General features: G+C 37.1%; 1 protein-coding gene across 1 annotated transcript; it reads right to left on the bottom strand.

The window, feature by feature from the left end:
• Nucleotides 1-618: 618 nt before the first annotated feature.
• Nucleotides 619-20,577, bottom strand: LOC115442266. The gene is made up of 5 exons (XM_030167276.2): nucleotides 20,471-20,577; nucleotides 12,864-13,109; nucleotides 4,012-4,149; nucleotides 3,477-3,536; nucleotides 619-2,955 (listed from the first exon to the last, which is right to left on the bottom strand). Exons 1-5 carry the CDS (start codon nucleotides 20,537-20,539, stop codon nucleotides 2,755-2,757), a joined length of 714 nt encoding a protein of 237 aa, XP_030023136.1. The 5' UTR covers nucleotides 20,540-20,577; the 3' UTR covers nucleotides 619-2,754.
• Between the last annotated feature and the right edge of the window lie 1,246 nt (nucleotides 20,578-21,823).

The following is a 21,823-nucleotide window of genomic DNA, read 5'->3' as shown; positions in this document are numbered from 1 at the left end:
TCAAACATAATATTTATTTTTATCGTTTGCTTAATGTCCCTTTGCGGGATTATATAATTTTGAAATAACCATATACAATGTGGCCTGGAAACCTTTGAATTTCTGGGTCTTCGCATCAAAATAGAGAATAAACAATAAAAGCTGCCAATGCGAGCGGAGACGGGTGTATAAGTAAACGTACACAATCTCACCCGTGACTTTAAGATAGATAACTCCGATAACCTGATGTTATTATTGGTTTAATTAATAGTATGTTATCCCTTGACCTTCTTAATGCAATGGATAGATAGAAATATGCATAGAAGCGGACAAAAGTATTCTCACATTATGAAAATATGTGATTTTTTTAAATTTTTGTACCTAACCTAACCTTGGTCACCTCTGTAGTTTACTATATAATGTTCGAGTGACAGATAAAACAGCATTGGATGAGTCAAGCAGAGTTCGTTTGGTATTGACCGTAAGTAGAAATTACAAATGGTAGAATATGCAGTAGATATATTTTTTAGAGCATGGATAGGCCGACTCTTCTATAAATGTATGCAGCTCGTAGAAATAATCAGTAAAACTAAAATTGTTATGTTATAAAAATCGTCCCAAATAAATAAAACACGAAAATTAGTTAAATTTATTTAATAAAATACGTTGTAAGTACAAACATTCTGTTTCGCCATACAAATCACTAGAACAACATTGTACTTATAGCTATGTTATGCACAACGACAAAATCACGCATCATCTGAGAAGATAAGTTTTAAATTACTCTAAATCTGCCATATCCCCGATCCGGGATGATTATCATTAGCCCGTTGCAGTTCGCTGCTGGACATAGGGCTTTCCCAAGGTACGCTACAGTGCCCTGTCTGCTGTTTTTGCATCCAGTCGCTGCCGACCCTCTTCCGAGGTCAACCACAACACAATGGTAGTGGTTGATTCCCGGGTGGTCGTGTAATCAGTATCACATACCTTCAATCTTACTAGTAAGTGAAGAGTTGTAACTGTCAATATTATTCGCACTGTACCTTCAAATGTAGTGAAGTATCTTTGCAATGCAATGTTGGTAAGATTACTACAAGTTACCAACTAATGTTCAACATCTCGTTAATTATCTTATGTATTATTAATGCTTTGGTTGCAGTCAGACCTCCACCTTGCTCTTTAGTTACACCGGGGATTAAAGAGAGCACTTTGAGTTTGTTTTAAGTTAACTGCACGCTTCGACTTACAAACATATAACACAAATGTATTACCACTTACGTACTGCACGAATTCTATGAATTTCCTAATCTTCATGTGCCTCCTTCATTTAGACCATCCACCGACTTCAGCAATAGCTGATATTGCGCTCTCTTAATAAAATAATGACCTATTCCAAAATTGTTAATTTGTGGGAATCGTCAAAAAACCCATTTCTGCTTGCGACCTTTTTTAAGTTGCTATAAAATTGAACTTGTTAAAGATAAGTCCAAAATGTAACCTATAGCATGAAAAAAAGGAAAAATAAAAAGGTCATAACAGAAATGAGTTTTTTGACGATTCCCACAAATTAACAATTTTGGAATAGGTTATTATTTTATTAAGAGAGCGATTGTATTTTTTCTACTATCTAAAACTATAGCCATAGTTTCATTCCAAACTCAGAGACTACGAGCTGATATGGTTACATTAAAACATCTTCTCAGATGAAGTGATCGATCATTTTGACTATCACAGTAATTCTATTAAAAATTACATCTAGAATTTTATATAATTTCGTTCATCACATCGAATCACATGTCCATCCAATTAAATACAAATAAATTATTAACATCTATGTTTAGGTAACCGAATGCGTCGTGTTGTACTCAAAATACTGGTAATTGAAAACTAAAAAATTTATAGGGATTTTTGCGAGATATCTTATATTGATCCACATTATATTTGGACTACGCTATCATTGTCATATACAGTGGATTTACAGATTCATGACAATATACACATCGTGCATTTATCTCCGAAAGGGTATGAAGAGGCTCAACCAGGACGCCCAATTTTCGCCAAGTGTGTTTCGTCCCATGATGTAATATGGGGGCGAGGCCATCGCCAAACCGGTTCAAGACAATTTTGGAAATATTAACTAATAACTACCTTGGTAGATACTTGGAAAATATTTGCTCTGATTTACAAACGAAAAAAGAGTTCTATTGTAATGATAGCAAAATACTTATTCAACATGAAATGATGCATCAACAAGGACGCTGATCGATTGTATCCTTAGAAGAGATTGTATAAGTAGTACTATCTTATTTTTAGAATATTTAGTACAGTCTTATACTCATTCCTTTCCTTAAAGTACAACACGGCACGTAAATGGCACATTATTTAACTATCAGCACCTCATCCACTGGTTGCTCAGAGTCTTTGCACCGATCCTCAAACTATAAATACATACAACTTTCAATATATACCGCAATAAGTATATTTAGCATATATTTATATGGCTAAATTAAGCATAGACGAATTATCGGTTCTTGAACAATGAGTTGGTAGTCTAGCTGAATCGAGTATAGTATATACTTAGCCGTCGAGTTTTGTGGAACTTTGCAAATTTGATATGCAACATCCGTTATCATAGCATTAGTTAAATCTAGGGAGAGGTCATCTTCTGTTTTTAGGTAACCCATTAGCTCTTTAGCTATGGTCAATTTATATCTGCAACTTAGCTTCTAGAACTTTCTTATTACGGTATCGATTGTTATCACAACCATCACTAATCTACCCTCGTCTTATGCACTCCTGGTACTCGAACACTGCGTCCTGCACCCTCGTGGTGATCAGCTTCCGAAGGTGGTTGAGTCTTCGACGGGCGTGGTTCACGAGGTCCCTATAGGAGCGGCGGGAATGCTGCAGGTCGTCCTGGACCCGGTGAATCTCCTCCGCTGCCATGCGGCGCCAGCGTTGCACACGCGGCGTGGTCTGAAATTGAGGTGCTATGATTATAAGTGGCGGGATGATTTTGAACTGATTTTTAAAGTGTCATGTTAGAGACATACCATACACCAACTAAACAGGTGGGGCGACTTGTTGCAAAGAGCCTCTAAAGCGGTTTATTCACTATAATAATGTTTGGGTATACATTCATTAGGTTATGACACTCGCTAAATTCCATCGAAGTACAACCCAACAATACACGCATACTGCTGCTTAGATGTAGACAGACATTAAGATTTAAATGGCAACAACAGATACTCTGTTATACTTATAAAATTGCATTTTATAAGTATAACAGAGTATCTGTTGTTGCCAGCATTAAGAGGTGGTTAAGAATTAATTATATAGCTGTCAAAAACATCAACGGTTCCTAGTTTAAACCTTATTAAAAGGAAAGATGGCGGGTTTTGACTTTCAGCTGATCGAGTAAATTTGTGTTTTAACTAAGCATGGCTTTGCACATTTTTTATAAGTAAGACTGAATGTCTCATCATTGACTGACATACCTCACATGATGTACCGCAGCTCCTTACAGCTCGGTCGCTTTTTTTTATGTAGTCTTCGCTCTGGAAAGATATGAAATTAGGTCTTAAAGTTAGCTACGTAATATTTCATATAGATTTAATATCTTCATATTACAGAGCAGAAATTTCTATGTTGTTTTTTTTTTTGAGTAAAATAAGTGCTCCGAGTTTCGGGATTTAGTTGTGTATCAAATTAAAACAGGCCGGCATTATTGTGTCGACTGGCTGAATCTTTCGTCAGTCGACCTTCTTTCTGGACCACATTCCGCTAAGCAGCAGGTGCAATGAGGTCAATGTGCCTTGTACATATGAAAAAATTACACAAATCCATGCAAATAGTAATCATAAAGAAAGTAAAAAATGTTTTTTTTTTATTTTATTTATTAAAAATCCTCAGCACTTAATACTTGAGGGACACAATCTGATACACTTATATTAAGACCAATAAAGGATTTACATTTTGTTTACACGTTTTAATAACAGGCAGTCGAAAGTGGGATAGTGTGATGTAATGTACCTTATTAAGATGGATGCGGAAGACGACCATGTGACCCAGCAGGAACTTGTGGTGGTTGTCGGCGCTGAAGCTGGCCGCCTTATGCGAATCCACTTCGATCTTATGGAGACGATGGTCGAATACGGCGCGACATCGACCCTGCAAAAAAATATATTTTGGTGCTCAAATACTTCACCAACGAATTCAATTTTTTTATACTTACTATTCACGAAATTAGTCAATGTAAACGAATAATTAAATACATATCTTTACTTATATAGTAAATGCGAAAAATAGTGTTTTTTATGTTTGAATGTTTGTTAGAAATAAACGTAGCAGTAGAGGGATTTTCGTGATCTTTGCCATACGGATAAACATGTTAATACAGAGGTGTCTTTTTATCTCACTAATTTGCTTCCATGATAAATAATTAGATTTTTAAATAAATGGTGTTAGCATCGCACATTTGATTCTATACATCACTAGTGATTTAGGGGATTTTGGTGCGTTGAAAGCTTTCACGCAGACTAAGCCGCGAGTAACACCTTATCTTATTATAAGGCGAATTGATAGACAAATCAGACAAAAAAGATATATAAGAAGCGACGGTAGAATGAGACTTAAATTCATATATACATAGATGCATAGGTGTTAAAATTATACCCTTCCTTGCTTCGCCATAGTCAGGATAATTTTGTGAAGATATTAGTTATTTATATATTTGAGTCAAATGAGTATACCTGTTTATAAATAACATAAATTATGTATACATAACAGGAAGTTCTGTTTGTATACATTATTTCTTAACATAATAAGCTGAAGGTAACGCCTGAAGTAGACTCAATTGCTTTGCATGAATGGACCATTAATAGCGCCGGTGAGATCACGGTTGCCAACAACACAACAACATAACAACATGCAATTGCATAGTGCAGCGCAACAGCGCTGAACTGATCTGTTTACTTAATTTTGATAGCTTCTCCAACCGTGTTCAAGGTCCCACATAAAACCAAGAGAAATTAACGCAATGATGTTTCCGTAAAACAAAATTATCATACAAGTATAGATAGTTAAATAAATAAATAAAATATATTTAATAAAAATAAATAATATCAGCCCTGTATTATATACTGTCCCACTGTTGGGCATGGGCCTCCTCTACTACTTATAGAGGAGGCCCATGCCCAACAGTGGGACAGTCGGATTAGGCTTTAGTCCACCACGCTGACCGAGAGCCGATTGGTAGACTTCACACATATTCGAAATTCCTATAGAGAACTTCTCAGATGTGCAAGTTTCCCCACGATGTTTTCCTTCACCGTTAAAGCGAACGACAATTCACAAAGAATACACACATGATTTTAGAAAAGTCAGACGTGTGTGCCCTTGGGATTTGAACCTGCGGACATTCGTCTTGGCAGTCCGTTCCGCACCCAACTAGGATATCGCCGTTTTTTAAAATAATATATTTAAAACTTCCAAAAAAATAAAAACTTAATCCAATACACTGTAAAACTTATAGCAGTAAGTCCTATAACAAAAATATTCCATAATTCCTATTGATTAAGATATCAATTATCTACAATTCTAACATTAGAGACATCACTATTATGCACTAGGTTACTGCCAAAGCCAAGGTCCAGGGTGACGTGAGTGCACCGAACAATATATATTCGCTGTAAATGCATTACGGAAACCGTTTTATATGACAGCGTGGTTTAATATTATTGTAAAATGCAACAAAATATTCCATTTCCGTGGGCGTGCCAATGCAGCTGGATTTAGATTAAATCAAAAACTAACCAACATATGCCTTAATGATATAAATATCGTGCAAAAGGGAACCTATTTTTCGTGACGTGTATTCCATCTCATGATAGGAGGCGAGCCTATTTCCATATCGGGCGAAAATTCTAGTCTTCGAGCTGATACTGAGCAGATAAACCTAGAGCGCACGCTATAAAACTATGCCACCGAGGGAGCCATCATGAGATAAAATCAATAATTTATAATATAAGTCGACTAACAACTATTACCAAAAAATGTACTTCTAAAAAGTACTTAAAGAATTATTATTTAATGAATAGACAATACAAACAGTAGTACATGAAAATAGAACGTATTGCAAGACATAATTGCATATAAAAAGTTCCATACAATAGTTCATGTTCTTATTAGAGACAAATATACAGGCAATCAGACGAAGGCTGCTGTTGCGCGATGATCTCTTAGGAGACACAAGCCTTTTTTCACGGGGAAAAAACGCGTTATCGTTACCACCACTTGGAGGGTCGGTGGAATGGTTATGTTGGTTTCACCGGTCTTACGGCCCACTGTCGACACTCGGGAGTATAACATCATCCGAGCGATTATTAGACCGAGTAGGTTACTTAGCCCTGAAAAGATAATTCGCGTCATTATACGTCATTTAACGTAGCTCTGGTTTTGACAAATTATAATAATTATAACAGCATTATAAATGGTTGCAATTAGTCATTTTATGTCATGTTACCTTACGACCGGAGTCAGATTAATCGTCTAATAATACGCGCCCTTTCTACTCGCAGGCGTTGGCACGGTCGCGGTCTCGGTCATGTCCGAAAATATATTTTAATATTCATAAACAATTGGCAAGTAATCAGTCAAACGTTTCGTAGATTACGTGTAAAGAAGCATTAATTTCATGGGCGCCGGGAGGGGGTGCAAAGCGGAGCACGTGCACCCCCCTGTTCGGAACAAATCACAATAAAAATAATTGAATGACAATGGGAACTATCGACCTTATAGTTTAGTATATGCAAATACGTCAGCGATTTTTATTTGAAAAAAAAAAATATTGATATTATGTAGTACCTACTTATGCAGATGCACCTAACAGCAATCTTGGCGACGCAAATGATTAATCTCCTATTAAGTACAACGTCTAAAATAATTATAAAACAACATCGTAAAGATGGGTTTCTGTGCCTCTCTAAATATTCTAGTTACGGGATAACTTTAAAGACATCTTTCCCGCTTTTTTTACATTTTTACGTGGGTTAGGTGCAACCTACTTTAAGCAAGTTGTCGAAAGGTTAGAGCTTAGTCTTAATGATCTTACGTTAAATCGATTTTAAGGGCTTCAGTTTCAGACATCATGTTAGAAAAATTCACAGTGTTGCACGACTTGGGACTCCAGTATAAAAAGTAAGAAAAGGAATAGGCAGTAGGAAGGAGAGTTAAATCCATAATTTATGTCTTAACAAATCCGCAAAACTCTTTAAAAAAAATAATTTTTATACTTATTAGTACCTAACCTAGGTTTCGATAACACACAAATATCAAATATTATTATTGTTCGTATCCATTCAAGGAACATCTCTACCGACCCCGAAGAAACAAGCGTGAAGATATCTTCATTACTGAAATGAGTTAGCCTTGTTACATAAATTGTTAAACATAAACCTTCGTGAAACGTCTTTAAATAAAATAAATTGAGTCCGTCTTTACCATTCATAACCAGATTTTATGTTCGTTACAAATTGAGGAAATATGAAATTATTATTGAAATAGATTTGTTTGTGATTTTGTAGGATGAATTTATGGACAGAACTTGAAACGGAATTGGCCATGGTGCATCTCTACTACCGATAGGATTTAGGTCCTCCAGGCTGAAGTAATGCATGTGAGCAGGCTTCCTATACGAAACTCTTACAAAGAATTTTCAGCTATGCGGGTTTCCTCAAGGTGTTTTCTTTCACCTTTAAAGCGGGTTATAATAGTTGATAATATACATATAGCTGCGTAAGAGGTTCGTGTCCAGGATCGGGTTCGAACCTGCGACCATCCCCCTAAAGTTCTACTCCCCACTAGCCTGTCGCCGCAAGATTTATGCTCATTTATAATTATATCGGATCATTTTTATTGCTTAACATTTAACAATCAGCGTGGTTTAGGTTGGCAAGGAAACTTGCAAAAGATCCCATTATTTATATTGTAAACAATAACTTCTACAATTTTTTAATCTTGTGGGAATTGCGGCAAATCACATGTATATCAACTATTAATATATAGCTAACGCATCTGGAAGTTCATGTGCAATATATTGGTGCAAGAAATTTCTAATTTAAAACGAACGAAATATTTCATTACGCTATCAGCTGGGTTTTGGTGTTATATAACCTGCAAGCCTTGGGTGCTATCGAACTGAGTCAAGGCGGTGCACCCAGACTGCGGTCGTCACATCCCGGTACTGTGACCAAACTTTAGTAAATTTTCCAGATTTTTACTGTGGGTGGGAAAAGAACTAGATAGTTAGTTTTTGGATTTTATCGGGATTTTTTATATTTTATTTTTCTCCCGGCGCGGTTTCGAGGATTTTCAGGGTCTATGATCTTGTAGCCTACTGATGTGTTGGTCATCCGAAAACTCAAAGTTACAATATCTACCTACATTTTCCAATTGTATAAAAATAGCTGTTGTCAGTCAGATCTACGCAGAATGAGCTCACAGTGTAGTGAAGTCTGGCAACTTGTTTCCCGTGACGATGAAGGTTGCAAAATCTTCAAAACGTCGTGAGAAAAAAAATCTAAAAGCAGCTGTAAAATTTGAAGACTAGTTTTATTTCAATATCTAACATTCGCGTAAACATAATAAATCATTAAATCACATAGTTTTGTAAGCGTGCTACATGGTTTGTTATCAGTGGGTTTGTTGGTGGAAGAATCTCGTTGCATGTTGGGAAATGATCATTAACGCATAGATAGGACCTCATTTTCTAGAATAACAGGAGATTATAGTGGTATTAATTTGTAATTAGCGTAATGCACTCCTACATTGCGCTTTGTGATTCAAAACTGATGGTGTTAATATTATTTATGATCGATCCCATCACTTATCATTGGGCGAGCTACTCTCGTCATTCAGTTGCAAAAGGCTTCCTTTTTTCAAAAACAGAACGCGTAGTAATTTCAATATAAATATCTTCGAAATATAAAACTCATGGTACGAATAGCATTGACGTCTAGCGGGCTGGCGTGCGATCAACAGCGGCACAGCGCGGCGGCGCGGCGAGCCAACACATTATACCACATATCGAGAACACTTCGCCACTTGAGTGCACTCCAGATATGCACCTGAGTACTGCCTACTTATCATAAATACTGCATTGGAGAGGTAGACAGAAAGGTATAGATATTGTTATATATCTGTACCATGATGAAATGGTTGACACTTGATGAGTACCATCGTGTAGTTGGTAATTGATAGCAAAAGAAAATTTCACTGTTAGGCTTATTGGCAGTATTCGGCATGAGAACCATGAGGTTTAGGATTTTAAGTCAGGTAAAATTTTATATAGGTTTTTCTATCGAATTTCGAATGCTATTAATATATAATATTTGCCTTATGTCCCCTTCATCGGGAGCGAGTGGGTCGCGACATGTGCAAGCACTGGTCTACTGCCTAGCCTTTCTGAGTTGAAGTGATGTTGTTATGTATATGCAAACATGACTTTATGATAGAGCTAGTAAAGGAGCAATATGATTATCTATTGAAAAGTAATGATCATTGTCCAGAACTAAAAATAATTCCAATCTTTAATCTTCTTCTTTACGAAGGAAATGAAAATTTTTGGGCTTCGGGTAGGCATTAATCGCACAAAAAACTAAACAAAAAATGTAACATTGTACTGTCAAGATAACAATTCTTCAAATGTTCTAAACTACACATCTACACTAAATAGTCCACGCACCGCAAACGGCTAAGCGCGTAGTACATATATATCGATGCCTAAGCGAATTTCGATGCAGCTCCCAAGACTTCAAGAAAGCGAGGTGCTAATACAAAAACTAAACAGAAAGCTGATTCCAAAACATTGTGAATATATGCCGTCATGTACTAACGCAAAACCCATAACTACAAAATGATGTATACACAAACACTTCCGCGCATTTATTTGTAGAATTACTAAAAATACACATGATAACATAAGCGTCATGTCGGTGAAATTGTACACAGTTTAAACAAAACATTGTTACAAGTTCATGGCTGTTATACATTCTTTAGAATGGAAATATGTTATTGTGATCGAATAATTTGAACGTGAATGAGTGTTTCCCGACTTTGTTTGTATACGTAGGTGGGTTTTTGTATACGAAATTATAGCTGCATAAATAAATAAAATAATTCCCGATGATGTAGATGTACACAAAAACTTAATCTAGTATATGCTACTACTTTTGGTTTATCAATTGTTAATCGTTTTTGATAATAATAATAAATTTAAAAAAAGTACTTTATTTTAAATTCGGGATAAAATTTGTAAGGAATACAAGGTATGAACCAAAGTAGACAGCTCGAGCTGGCAATTAAGGGGAAATCAAAAGATAGCGCGTATGTGAGATGATGATGCTTATACTTTTGCAATCGAACCCAAATCGAGACGTCAACATGGCAGTCGGGTGTACCGGCGCCGATGGGTCTAAACATCCCGATTCCTGCCAGTTTCCTTTCATGTAGAATTTCTGTAGAATCTAATTGTCATCAGAATGATTTGCAAACCCATCTATGCATATTAGTACATGTATGTTGTTTCGGGTTCTCTTTCGGAAATTTTCACCATTGGCCACTGGTACACGCAATACAATCATCCATCAAGGCAGTCTTGATTGATATACCATTTTTTATTTGTCTTAGTACCTACTTACTTACCGTTAGCTCTAATAATGCCAATGCTGTGCCAATAAAAATAATAAATAACAAACATTTTAGCACACAAAGGAATTTTGAAAGCAACACCTGATCTCAAATTTCAACACACTGCTTGTATAATGTATTGATGCAAATTGCAGATGCAGCGCTTTGTAATCGTAATAAGCCGTGATGGCACGCGGCTTAGCTCAGCCCAAACTATTATAAATTTTCATAGCGTAGTGTCGGTAAATCTGACGTTAAAAGGGAAATGATGCTATGCCCTTTTTTGTCTTTTGTCTTGGTCTTCATGATTAAATATCGTATTCTTGATTTATTTGTTTCATTAAGTTATTGAGCATTGCTTACAGGTTTGCCCACGTACCCGATCTTTTTCAGTCATAAAAGTCGTTTTGTGCTTTTTTCCACTATGAAAATAGCCTACATTTTACTTTTAGACATGGTGACATCTTCGTGTCAAATTTCGTCTAAATGCATTCAGTGGCTTCTACGTTAACCTTTATCTAACATTCAAACATTCTCACGATCTGGTTTTTATAGCATTAGCAAGAGATATTTATAATACGTAAGATAAAATATAGACTATCTTATAATTAAGATTCCACCAGACGTTCAGATTATTAACTGAAGTAACCAGCAGTGGCGATGATAAAATTTTCTGTAAAGGATCTTGACACGATTTATAGGTACTAGTAACATGCATAAATGGGGTTTGCTAATCATTCTAATGTTTAGATTTTACATAAAATACTATATAAGATACTATTATGGAGGGAAGTGGACGATTAATATTTCCAACTTCTCCCTATCTTCTTATTTGATTAATTTCGTTGCGGGATAGTGGCAAATTAGTTTTCCCTGAGACCCGCCGAACTTCACTGCTCCGTGTCATAAAATGCGTGCCACTGCTGATCCTGGTTTACAGGAGTTGTAGTGGTGGGTGTGAGGGCGTGAGTCTCTAAAAAAACTACGAAAGTGAAGCCGACAGGACTTGGATTGTATGGACCCTTCGCCACACGTAACCAGGTTATCTGGATGATTCAGAGTAGAGGTGATTTTTACTTCAATTTTCGTGTGGTACTGTTACAGTTATTGTTAATGAGTAGTTTTTGACCTTATGATCGAGCGAGCTATACTCATAATTAAGTTAATATAAATATGATAAAGTAATTTCATGTGTATGTATATTATTTATTATATGTCTATTTATGCCGCCAAGCAGCAGTATGTAGTTACTGCCATGTTCCGTTAGAGGGACATTGTAGCCAGCGTAACTATTGGATATAACAATACTTAACTTCTCATGTCTCAGGATGGCGAGCGCAGTAGAATACCAAACTTTGTAATTCAAGGTGTTGAATGGTTTTCTTCTGTTTATGGGCGGTCGTATCGCTTTCCTTCAGGCGAACGGCAAGCTCGTCTCGTCATTTAAAGCAATAACAAAAATATATATAAGAAAGGAGAACCATTTATTCAGCACGTATAGTAATGTATAGACTTGACTTCCACTAGTGAGTGTCCCGGGACTTTTTTCTATATGCAACTTCAGCGAAATCGATGCGATATCATGCAAAGGGCGCGATGGGTTGTGAAATAAGACGCCATGGGTTCGATTCCGGGACAACTGCTTTACCCGCAAATATTTGTTTCGGGTTACGATGTGGGAAAGTCCCTCGCAGTTGGTACCCACGATAAGGTCTGTGTGGGGTCTAGACTTTTAGGTATATTTATATTACATATTGTTTACAGTTCACTTAGTTTCTCCATTCAAACCTTCAACCCTGGTTATACTCTTAGGGGTAGTTCCAGAATATCCATAGTTATTGCTTGTATATTCATAAAGGGAATAATTGCTATGCATAATCTTTCTAGTACGTAGTACTATTCTATATTCTGTGTTTTTAAGTTCAAGATTTTTTAAATATATGCCCTACATAACAAATAGGTAGATTCGAGCAGTATCCTGTCCGATGTATACAATAACGGTGTATATTACATTTAATAAAAAGTACGCTTAGTGTGGAATGAATGTAAGAAGATTATATTTAGCGCAATAAATTACATTAAAATCCAAACTAAAAGATAAACTTACACTTTTTGGGATAGATGGGTTTGGGCAGGGCGAAGAAGGTTCAGTAAGTAAGGTCTATAGAATAAAAAAATAAAAAAAATAAACTACTCACGTCATTGCGAATTTCGACGCCGACGTCCTCGACGGCCAACTTGACGTAATTGGTGACGTTGGTTAGAAATGACTTCAGGTCTGAGCCAGCCTTCGCAGTATACTCCGTGTACAGGAGAAGAGTGTCAGCCTTCACGTTCTCCAGCTGTTCAGCGAGCCCTGGAGTGTATCTCTTTATTTCCTCAGGAGGAACCACGTCGGTCAGAGTCGGGCCGCGTTTGGCAACGTCTACCCAGATGACGGCATCCTGGAAGTTTAGAATGGCATATTTAGTTACATTCAATGACATTCAGTTTTTAGTAGTGTAGAGTTGGCAACAAGTTGACAGTCTGCGCGTCGCCTTAATTTTAACAGTTACGTCACCGCACGCCTGATATTAAACACAAATACGTCATCGTAATATTCAATAAATATTATGTTTTAATACTTTCCGGTAACAACTGTCAAACTGTAAAGTGTTACTGTAGTTATAATGATTTACAGGGAAATAAGGTTCCAGTCTCGCAGTAGTAACCTTGATTTAGATGCGCCCACGTCGAAAACTAAATGTTTTTCGTCGTTAAATAATATAATTAGGTTAAATGTTGCATTTAACACGGTCACTCGGAGTCTCTGGTCTGGAGTTTTTATGATTAACATTTCACTGCCTGGATGGCGTAATTGTATTACCTGTAGACTGCCGCTTTGAAGTCTCAAGTTCGAATTTCGGGCTAAGTAAAGTGAAATTGGGTTTATCTTGTCAGTGGGAGTTCAAACCATGATTGTAAACAGATAAACTATCGGCAGTGACTAGTTTTTTTTTATCGTGAATGACGAGACGAGCTTGCCGTTCGCCTGATGGTACGACCAGGTATAAACAGTAAAAACACCATCCAACACCTTGAATTACAAAGTATTGATAATTATCTACTGCGCTCGCCATCCTGAGACATGAGATGTAAAGTCTTATATCTAGTAGTTACACTGACTACAATGTTCTTCAAATCGGAACACAACAGTAACTACACACTGCTGCTTGACGGCAGAAGTAGAGATTGCGGCGGTACCTACCCAGGCGGACTCTCCCATATCAGAGAACTACTACCAGTTTCAATTTCGAAGAGTCTCGTCTCTATTACTTGCACCTATGTGACGTATAGTCTCTGAATTGATTTTCATTCTGTAGCTGCATGGAGAATTTAGTGTTAACATTATGCAGGACGATTGATGGCAGTAAGGCAGTCCATAAATAGTGTTATCGAGCCCTTACCAGTCATACTAACGAAACGAATGGCAAGGAAACAGTTACATATTCTTGTGAGCGACCCGTGTCTGAAATATGATATCCGGTTTGATAGTAGGTATGTTAATACGCAATAGATATGGAAAATTGTAATAGGTATGAGAGTCCTGGTCCAAGCTGAATATCAATTGCAATGAAAACGGTGAAAAGGGTTCTAGACCTGATTCTATATCGTCTTTTGCATATATTAAATTGGAATTCCGTAATTTGCATCCCTTTAGGAGAAGTTTGAGTCCGTGGGTTGAGTAGTCAAATTCACAGTTAGGTTTTCAGATTTAGTAGTGAAGCCACGCCAGGTGACGGTTTTGGTTGTAACAATTAAGTTATTGATAAATTTGTATCATTGATTGGTCGTCCTGAGTGGGGTAATATGAATAAAGTAGATTAACTTACAGTAAAGTGAATTGGAAGCTTTACTGTCGCTTTATGTGTTCCTAGAAAAGAGAGAGGGAGAAAGAAATTGGCTATCCAAAATGCCCAAGTCCTTCCAGTGTTTCCAAGTCGAAAATTACCCGCAAAATCTTCGGAAGCACAAATGTTACCTAGCAGTGGTTAATTACAATCAGTTTGTAAATGTTCGTTTGAATACGTAGCTGGGATTGAAAATTAAAATGATCACCGACCTAATGGATTGTGTTAGTCTAGAGTCTAGACAGACGAAAATTGAAATATATATCCACGTAAAATTATCAGAAAATTAAGATTTCAACTGGGCCACGGCCGAATATCAAAGCTGTGCAAATTTTTTATGTTCCAAACACGTGCGATGGGAGACCGTAAAGCCGTAATGTTACGACTACAAAATTACTTGATGTCACAAAGGAAACCATTAAACTATATATTATAGTCGTATTACGTGCAACTGGCATGAGCGCGGATCGGTGATAAAACTAAATCGTCTGGTATTGTTGGAAATGTAAATAAAGTGTTCTGTTACACGCATTTGAGGGTTAAGATCAAATGTATTTCAATGATTGTGTGAACTTTGCTTCTATACACAATGAAGTTATCATCGCTAAAAAGCATTTTCTGTTCCATGATTTTATTTTTGTTTATGTTATCATTATGTGAGCCTACAGTTGCGAGGTTTTTATTAATATATTGGTCAATAAGATTTTATCGATTTGAATTGAAAAGCATAAAAATTTTAGATTGCTTGACCATTTGGAATTTTATGGTAGTGTTAGACCATAGAAAAAAAGTTACCATTAGTAACATGGGCTAAGCGACTGTACCTATCTGACGTATGAGTGAAAAATAACACATTTGCCGGATGGATGACCCCGTCAGTGACGCATTCGTGTTGCGTGTGTGGAACGACAATGCTCTGAGGTCCTGGCTTCGACTCCTGCATGGGACAAAGTGATATTAGGTTTTTCTGTTCAGTATCAATCCAGAATCTAGAATTTGTGTCTAATACAGCGACAGGCTCGCCGTCTATCATATCATGGGACTGGACACACATGGTGACATGTGGGTGCCCTGGTTGTGCCTCTGCTCAGGTCTTGGAGATAAAAGCTTGATATATGTTTGGTTGAATCCAGGACAAAGATGAGGTCAGATTTACTTTTGTATGTCATCATCATCATCATCAGCTCCTGGATGTCCACTGCTGAACATGGGTTTCCCCCAAAGATTTCTAGATCTCTGTAGGAAGTGGCCTTCATCCAGCGACCTCATGCGACTTATTAGGTCATCTGCCCATCTCGTATTTGGACGTCTGACGTTGAGCCTGCCAGTTCATGGCCTCCGCTCCAGGACCTTCGTGCCCCATCGGCCATCAGTTTTGCGAGCTATGTGCCCTGCCCACTGCCTCTTCAGCTTGCTAAACTGATAGGCTATATCGGTGATTTTCGTTCATACGGATCTCCGCATTTCTGCTTCCATCGCGTAGAGAAACGCCAAGCATAGCCCTCTCCATAGCTCGCTGAGCGACTGTGAGTTTTCTTATACGGCCTATAGTTAGAGTCCACTTCTCAGTGCAATACGTCATCACTGGTAACGCACATTGATGTAATATCATAAAATGATTTTCAGTGAATATTATTAATTAAAGTTGCAATTTATCTCAGAGTATTAACATCAATTCGCCAGTTTCTCGTATTTTTGTTCTGTCAATGGCGTTGATAAGGATCGTAGATAACGTTGGAATGCGTTGAATTAGATTTATTTGCCCTACACAGCCTTGTGGACTGTTGAGTAAACAGACTGAGTAAATAGTGCCCTACTGTTTATAGATTTCAGGCTTCATCCATATATAAAATAGAATATTTAAATTATGTTTCAATGAAAAAAAACTGTTAATAATAAATTCAAAGTTTAGACCCATAATACAAGTGCCTACAATGTAATTTTGTTTGATCCAAAATATTTGCTGGTCTGTTTAGGGACCGAAATCCTGAGGAACTAACGAGAGTAATACGTGTATTATCCTCGACACAAAATATACTTTGTAGAACAATTTCTTATGTTTACGTGAATGTTAGACATTGATATAAAATTATTTTACGGATTTTATCGCGGTTTTGATATTATAATTTTCTCCTGACGTTTAAAAGACTTTGCAGCCTTCGTGGTTTCATTCCGTCCCGTGATCACGAAGGCTAGAAAGTCTTCGAAACGTCGGCAGAAAATTATAATACTTTAGTAAAACAAATTTGAGATTTATAAATATAATATCGGCAATACACATATATGTTTCCTCTGCCATAATGCAAGTTAAGGAGCCGTGGTAATCTAGTACCATCAAGAGAGCCATTCTCATAATCCAACCATAACAAAGTGCATTAGGCCAATACAGTGACTATATAATAGCACTCTGACGTGCTTGTAAACAAGTCAACACGCGTGTCAGAGCACGGGGAACGATATCTGACACACATGCGTGACACATGTTGGAAATATGCTAAGCATTCAGGCCGCGCCATTGAGAGAAATATTGTGAAAATATTGACAAGGTTGCTGATAAAGTATTTGTTATATCATATTATGTTACGTTTTGTTTGTAGACTATGAATAAGTAGCAGCAAAAGTATATTGTAATAATCATATAATTACTTGCTTCTATTCTACGCCACGCAATGTGGCTTTTTTTGGGATAATTACCATTTGTCGGGGACGATACCAAACTCCCGAGCTGATTGATATTGAGAAGAAAAATCCAATATAATCTCCAACCCTGGGTTTGAACCAGAGACCTCACGACATTCGCACTGTAATAAATTGATCGCAATCAGTCAAAATATTCGCAACTCCGACATCTGCCACCAGATAAAGAATGTATCATAAACTTTAAAGTATTGAAGTGACATCTTAGAGAAAATATTTAATCTAGAATCGATTTCGGAAATATGCAGGCATTGTCGCATTACTCATTGTTTGATAAATTATTTCACGAGGGTAACTCATATAGCAAATATATTGTCTTTACACTGTCTGACACATAAAGGATTTTTTTATTGTATCTAATATAATAGGCATGCAAAAAAAGCATACGGGTCATCTGGTAAGTAATTTCTACAACCAAAAAAACGCATATACCTGTGATATCGGTATGATATATACGCGTGGATAGCGACACCATACACAAAGTAAAAAACCCGCTATAGTGGCCCACGTAAGTGTGTCGCGTTCCGGAATCAGCCTGCATATACCCGGTTTCAAACACCCGGAATATTTGTGTTGATTGGCCAGGGATAATCGTCTCTCGTAAGTTGACACTATCTGGACCATACTCTGCTTACTATCAGATGCAGAAGGATTATTTTGCAGTGCCCTCTAAAGGACATTAATATTATAGAAATAGGGTATTGATTACCTCGGTGGTGTAGTTGTTATTACACACGGTACGAGTATGAATTCCGCGCTGAGGTCTTGGGTTCGAATCCAGGGCCGTGCAAAGAATTGTAACTGGGGTTTTCCATCTTAAAAATTACTCAGTCGCAGCTCAGAGTCAGGCAATTGACGGTGTGATACCATGCTTCGGACGCACAATGGCCCGACTTTTTTACGGGCTAAGTGCGGAAAAAGAAGCCGATAACCATAACCATGCTTCGGAAAGCGCGTAAAGAAAAAAAAAGGACCAACTTTACGTGCTTTCCGAGGCAAAGCGGTTGGTTCTGCGCCTGATCTCTCTCCGGTCATGTCGGATTGCCGTTTTACTGGACAATGACAGTGAATGAACAGAAAGTGCAACTATGTATTGCGCACAAACTTGTAAACTATAATTTCTTCTGCGTACCTGGCTGATCTCCGTTGAAATTGGCCGCTGTGGTCGAAATTCGGTTAAGAAGGAATCAATATTATGAATTAGGGAAGGGATATTTACACCCAATAATCTTTATACATAATATAATAAAATTCTAACAAGCCGATATCTGTACATTTAAGATATTGTAACTAATATGGAGTTCTTTATTAAAGTAACAGAAGCGAAAACTACATTTTTTAAATTTTTTTATGTCTGTATATGTTTGTATACGTATCACGTAAAAACTGCTGCATGGAATTCAATGCAATTTTCCCTGATGTATTGCTAGAGGTGTAATTTAAAATACGCTTGTAACAAAACATCGAGCGTCGTGTTTGAAGTGCGGTTCAATAAAAATTAAAAACGGCGGCTCGACGTTCTGTTTTAAGTAAATGACCTAGTCTATATTCATTTTTAGAAATAAAATATATAGGTTCGGGATAGACTATCCAGCCACCTTCAAGTTACGTATATCGTGTGATGTGTGTCTGTTTCATTTTTTATTGGATTAAATAGTTTAAACGATATTGATAGCTACGCCTATTCGGAGTGGAACGGACTGCCAAGACCAATGTCAACAGGCTCAATATCAAATGGGCACACACCTCTGACTTTTCTAAAAATGTATGTATATATTCTTTGTGAATCATCGCTTGCTTTAACAGTGAAGGAAAACATCGTGAGGAAACCTGCATACCTGAGAAATTCTCTATAATAATTTCGAAGGTATGTGAAGTCTACCAACCCGCACTAGGCCAGCGTGGTGAACTGAGGCCTAAGCCCTATCATTAGAGGAGGAGGCTCGTGCATAACAGTGGGACAGTATATAATACAGGGCTGATATTATTATTTTTTATTATTATACTAAATATTAAATATCGGTTCATACTTTAGTCTAGCTACGAAAACCCAATACGAGCGCGTAGAACTAGTATGTAGTCGGTAAACACAGCTGCAAACTTATTGTTTTTGTACCTCAATGACATTCATGCTTGATATACCCATATAACTTAACCTTAAGATTTTCGGTTTGATTTAGAAGGGTTGATGGGTGAATTTGTCCTCTATCCCTTGATAGAGGACAAATCATAAGGATCAGCAGGATGCTGATAAGGATCAGCAAGGTCTTAGAAACAAGTGGGGAGATGGTAATCGCGGTCAGTAATCAGTTTATCCACAATTTTTCATAAGCAATCCCAATACCTATTTTCGATCTATTTCAAAAATGGATCAATCAGAATTAAGTTTCTTGGACGTAACAAATGAATTGTTTTGATTTGTTCATTCTCGGAATTAGATTGAAGATTGCGAATTGGTTTAAAAACGGCTGTAAAATGGTCTACAGTTAAAGCTTGGGAGCGTTGTCATACTTTAGCAACACCAATAAGAAGTAACTTTTATTATGGGTCCTGCATTGATTGATAAAAAATATACAATCCAGAAACAGTTGTAGACAGTCAAAGTACTTCATTCGTGGTGTAAGATGCCAGCGTGATTCTCCCATAGGTTTTTGATTATACAGCGTATCAAAGTGATCCACTTGATGGTGGAGCGTTCACATAGAATATTGACTGGTGATGGTTATTGCTCGCCAGTCGACATTGTTCTACCGGCCTGTTTGATTCCGGGTATTCACAGGCTGATCCCGGAACGCGACACACTTACGTGGGCCACTATAGTGGCTTTTGCCTTATGTACGGTGGTCACTATCCAGGCGAATACAAATATTCTACTACCAGTATATGAATAGGAACAATATTGATGTTTATCAACGCGTACTCTATATTCGTTTATATATTTAATTAATTTGGATGTATGCTTGTAGGACAAAACTTGGATTACAAAGTTTCCATAATTAATTCAAGCAAATATATATATAAAGAAATAACATAATATTACGAGGAATTTTTAAGCACTAATTGAGTAAATGTTATTATTATGATTTTATTGATTTTTGTTTTTCAAATAAAAATAAATCTACCTTACCGTATCACAGCGTTAATAAATTGTCAATAACAATGATTAGAATATATTTCTGCGATGCACACAATAAAAAAAAAAACCCTTTAAAACAAACCTGCGATCGGGCGGCGCACGCGACGGTCGCGGCCAGCGCTACAAACGCGGTAACTACTCGCGCGGACATATTGCACTGAGCGGTATCGTGCGTGTGCGCCGGCGAGCGGAATCCCCGATGCAGTTCTGATGCGCTTCAAGGACAGATCCGGGGAAACGTCGGGGACTGAAAATGCTGCGTTGCGGGTAAGCGAGGAAATCTAGGCTTTGGTTTTAAAAGCCGGTCTAAGTAGAAGACCGGTTGTATGGGTGGGTAACAATTATTTTGCGTTAAATATATTTGTATCTAATCGGATAGCAATCCTTGTAGAATTGATGGAAAATCGGCTATTAAGCCTCGTTTTAGCGAACTGTATTTTAGAGGTCTATTAAGTTGAAACTTAAATTCTGTTATAACTTGTCAATAAATGAATCATATTGCTTCTGCACTGTATTTATTATTTTTGTACTTTTTATGCTAAATAGTCGCTTTATAGTGCCGAAAAAAGGAATGTATTATATATTTTTTTAATTTCTAAAGAAAATACTCATCCTGCCAACCATAAACATCACTTTAATGCAGAAAAGTACGAGAAAGCTAAATTGCCCGGCCGAGATATTGAATCTGCATATCATTATCAGACTAATTATAGAATCAAAGTCCGCTAGATGCATATTATCCGTTATATTGGGTGGGTTTAATTGATAAAATATATTGTCTTCGCGCACACCCCATCAGCTGTTGCATGGATGAGACGAACGAGCTGTCAATATTCTGTTTATGGCGCATCTAATGAACATTTTGACAGCGTATGCGCCGCGCCTAATAGTATACGCAAATAATACATTACATTAAGTTTTATAGCAGACATGTAATAATATATCCCGAGTTCGTTTTATAATAGTGTGTGTACACTGTACTTAGCATATAAGCCATGTAACCTATTGTATTAAGTTGGTCTTGTGAGTGCAGACTAATAAAGAGCTTATAACCAATAACACGTCAACATATATTCACCTTTCATTACAATATTGTTGTTTCCAAAATATTGTCATATTCCCAGCTGAACCTCGTAAAAATTGTAAACTACTTTCAATTATAACCTGGGAACCAGAAGAGCTACTTCCTCACTTGATGGTTTAAACTACGCAAACTTTGAATTACATTACCACCTTGAGATTTAAATATTAATTCTATAATATCCAGTAATTCCATTGGAGCGCTACAATGTACCAAATTAAGATGTCTACCACTTGGATTTGCTATTGTATCTTGGATAGCGACCACTGTACCCAAGGTGTAATACCCGCCATAGTGGCCCACGTAAGTGTGTCGCGTTCCGGGATCAGCCTATGTATATCCGGTTCTATTTGG

This window comes from Manduca sexta, chromosome 21 (genome assembly GCF_014839805.1).
Source record: "Manduca sexta isolate Smith_Timp_Sample1 chromosome 21, JHU_Msex_v1.0, whole genome shotgun sequence".
Taxonomy (NCBI): domain Eukaryota; kingdom Metazoa; phylum Arthropoda; class Insecta; order Lepidoptera; family Sphingidae; genus Manduca; species Manduca sexta.
This window is presented reverse-complemented; position numbering and strand designations above follow the sequence as displayed.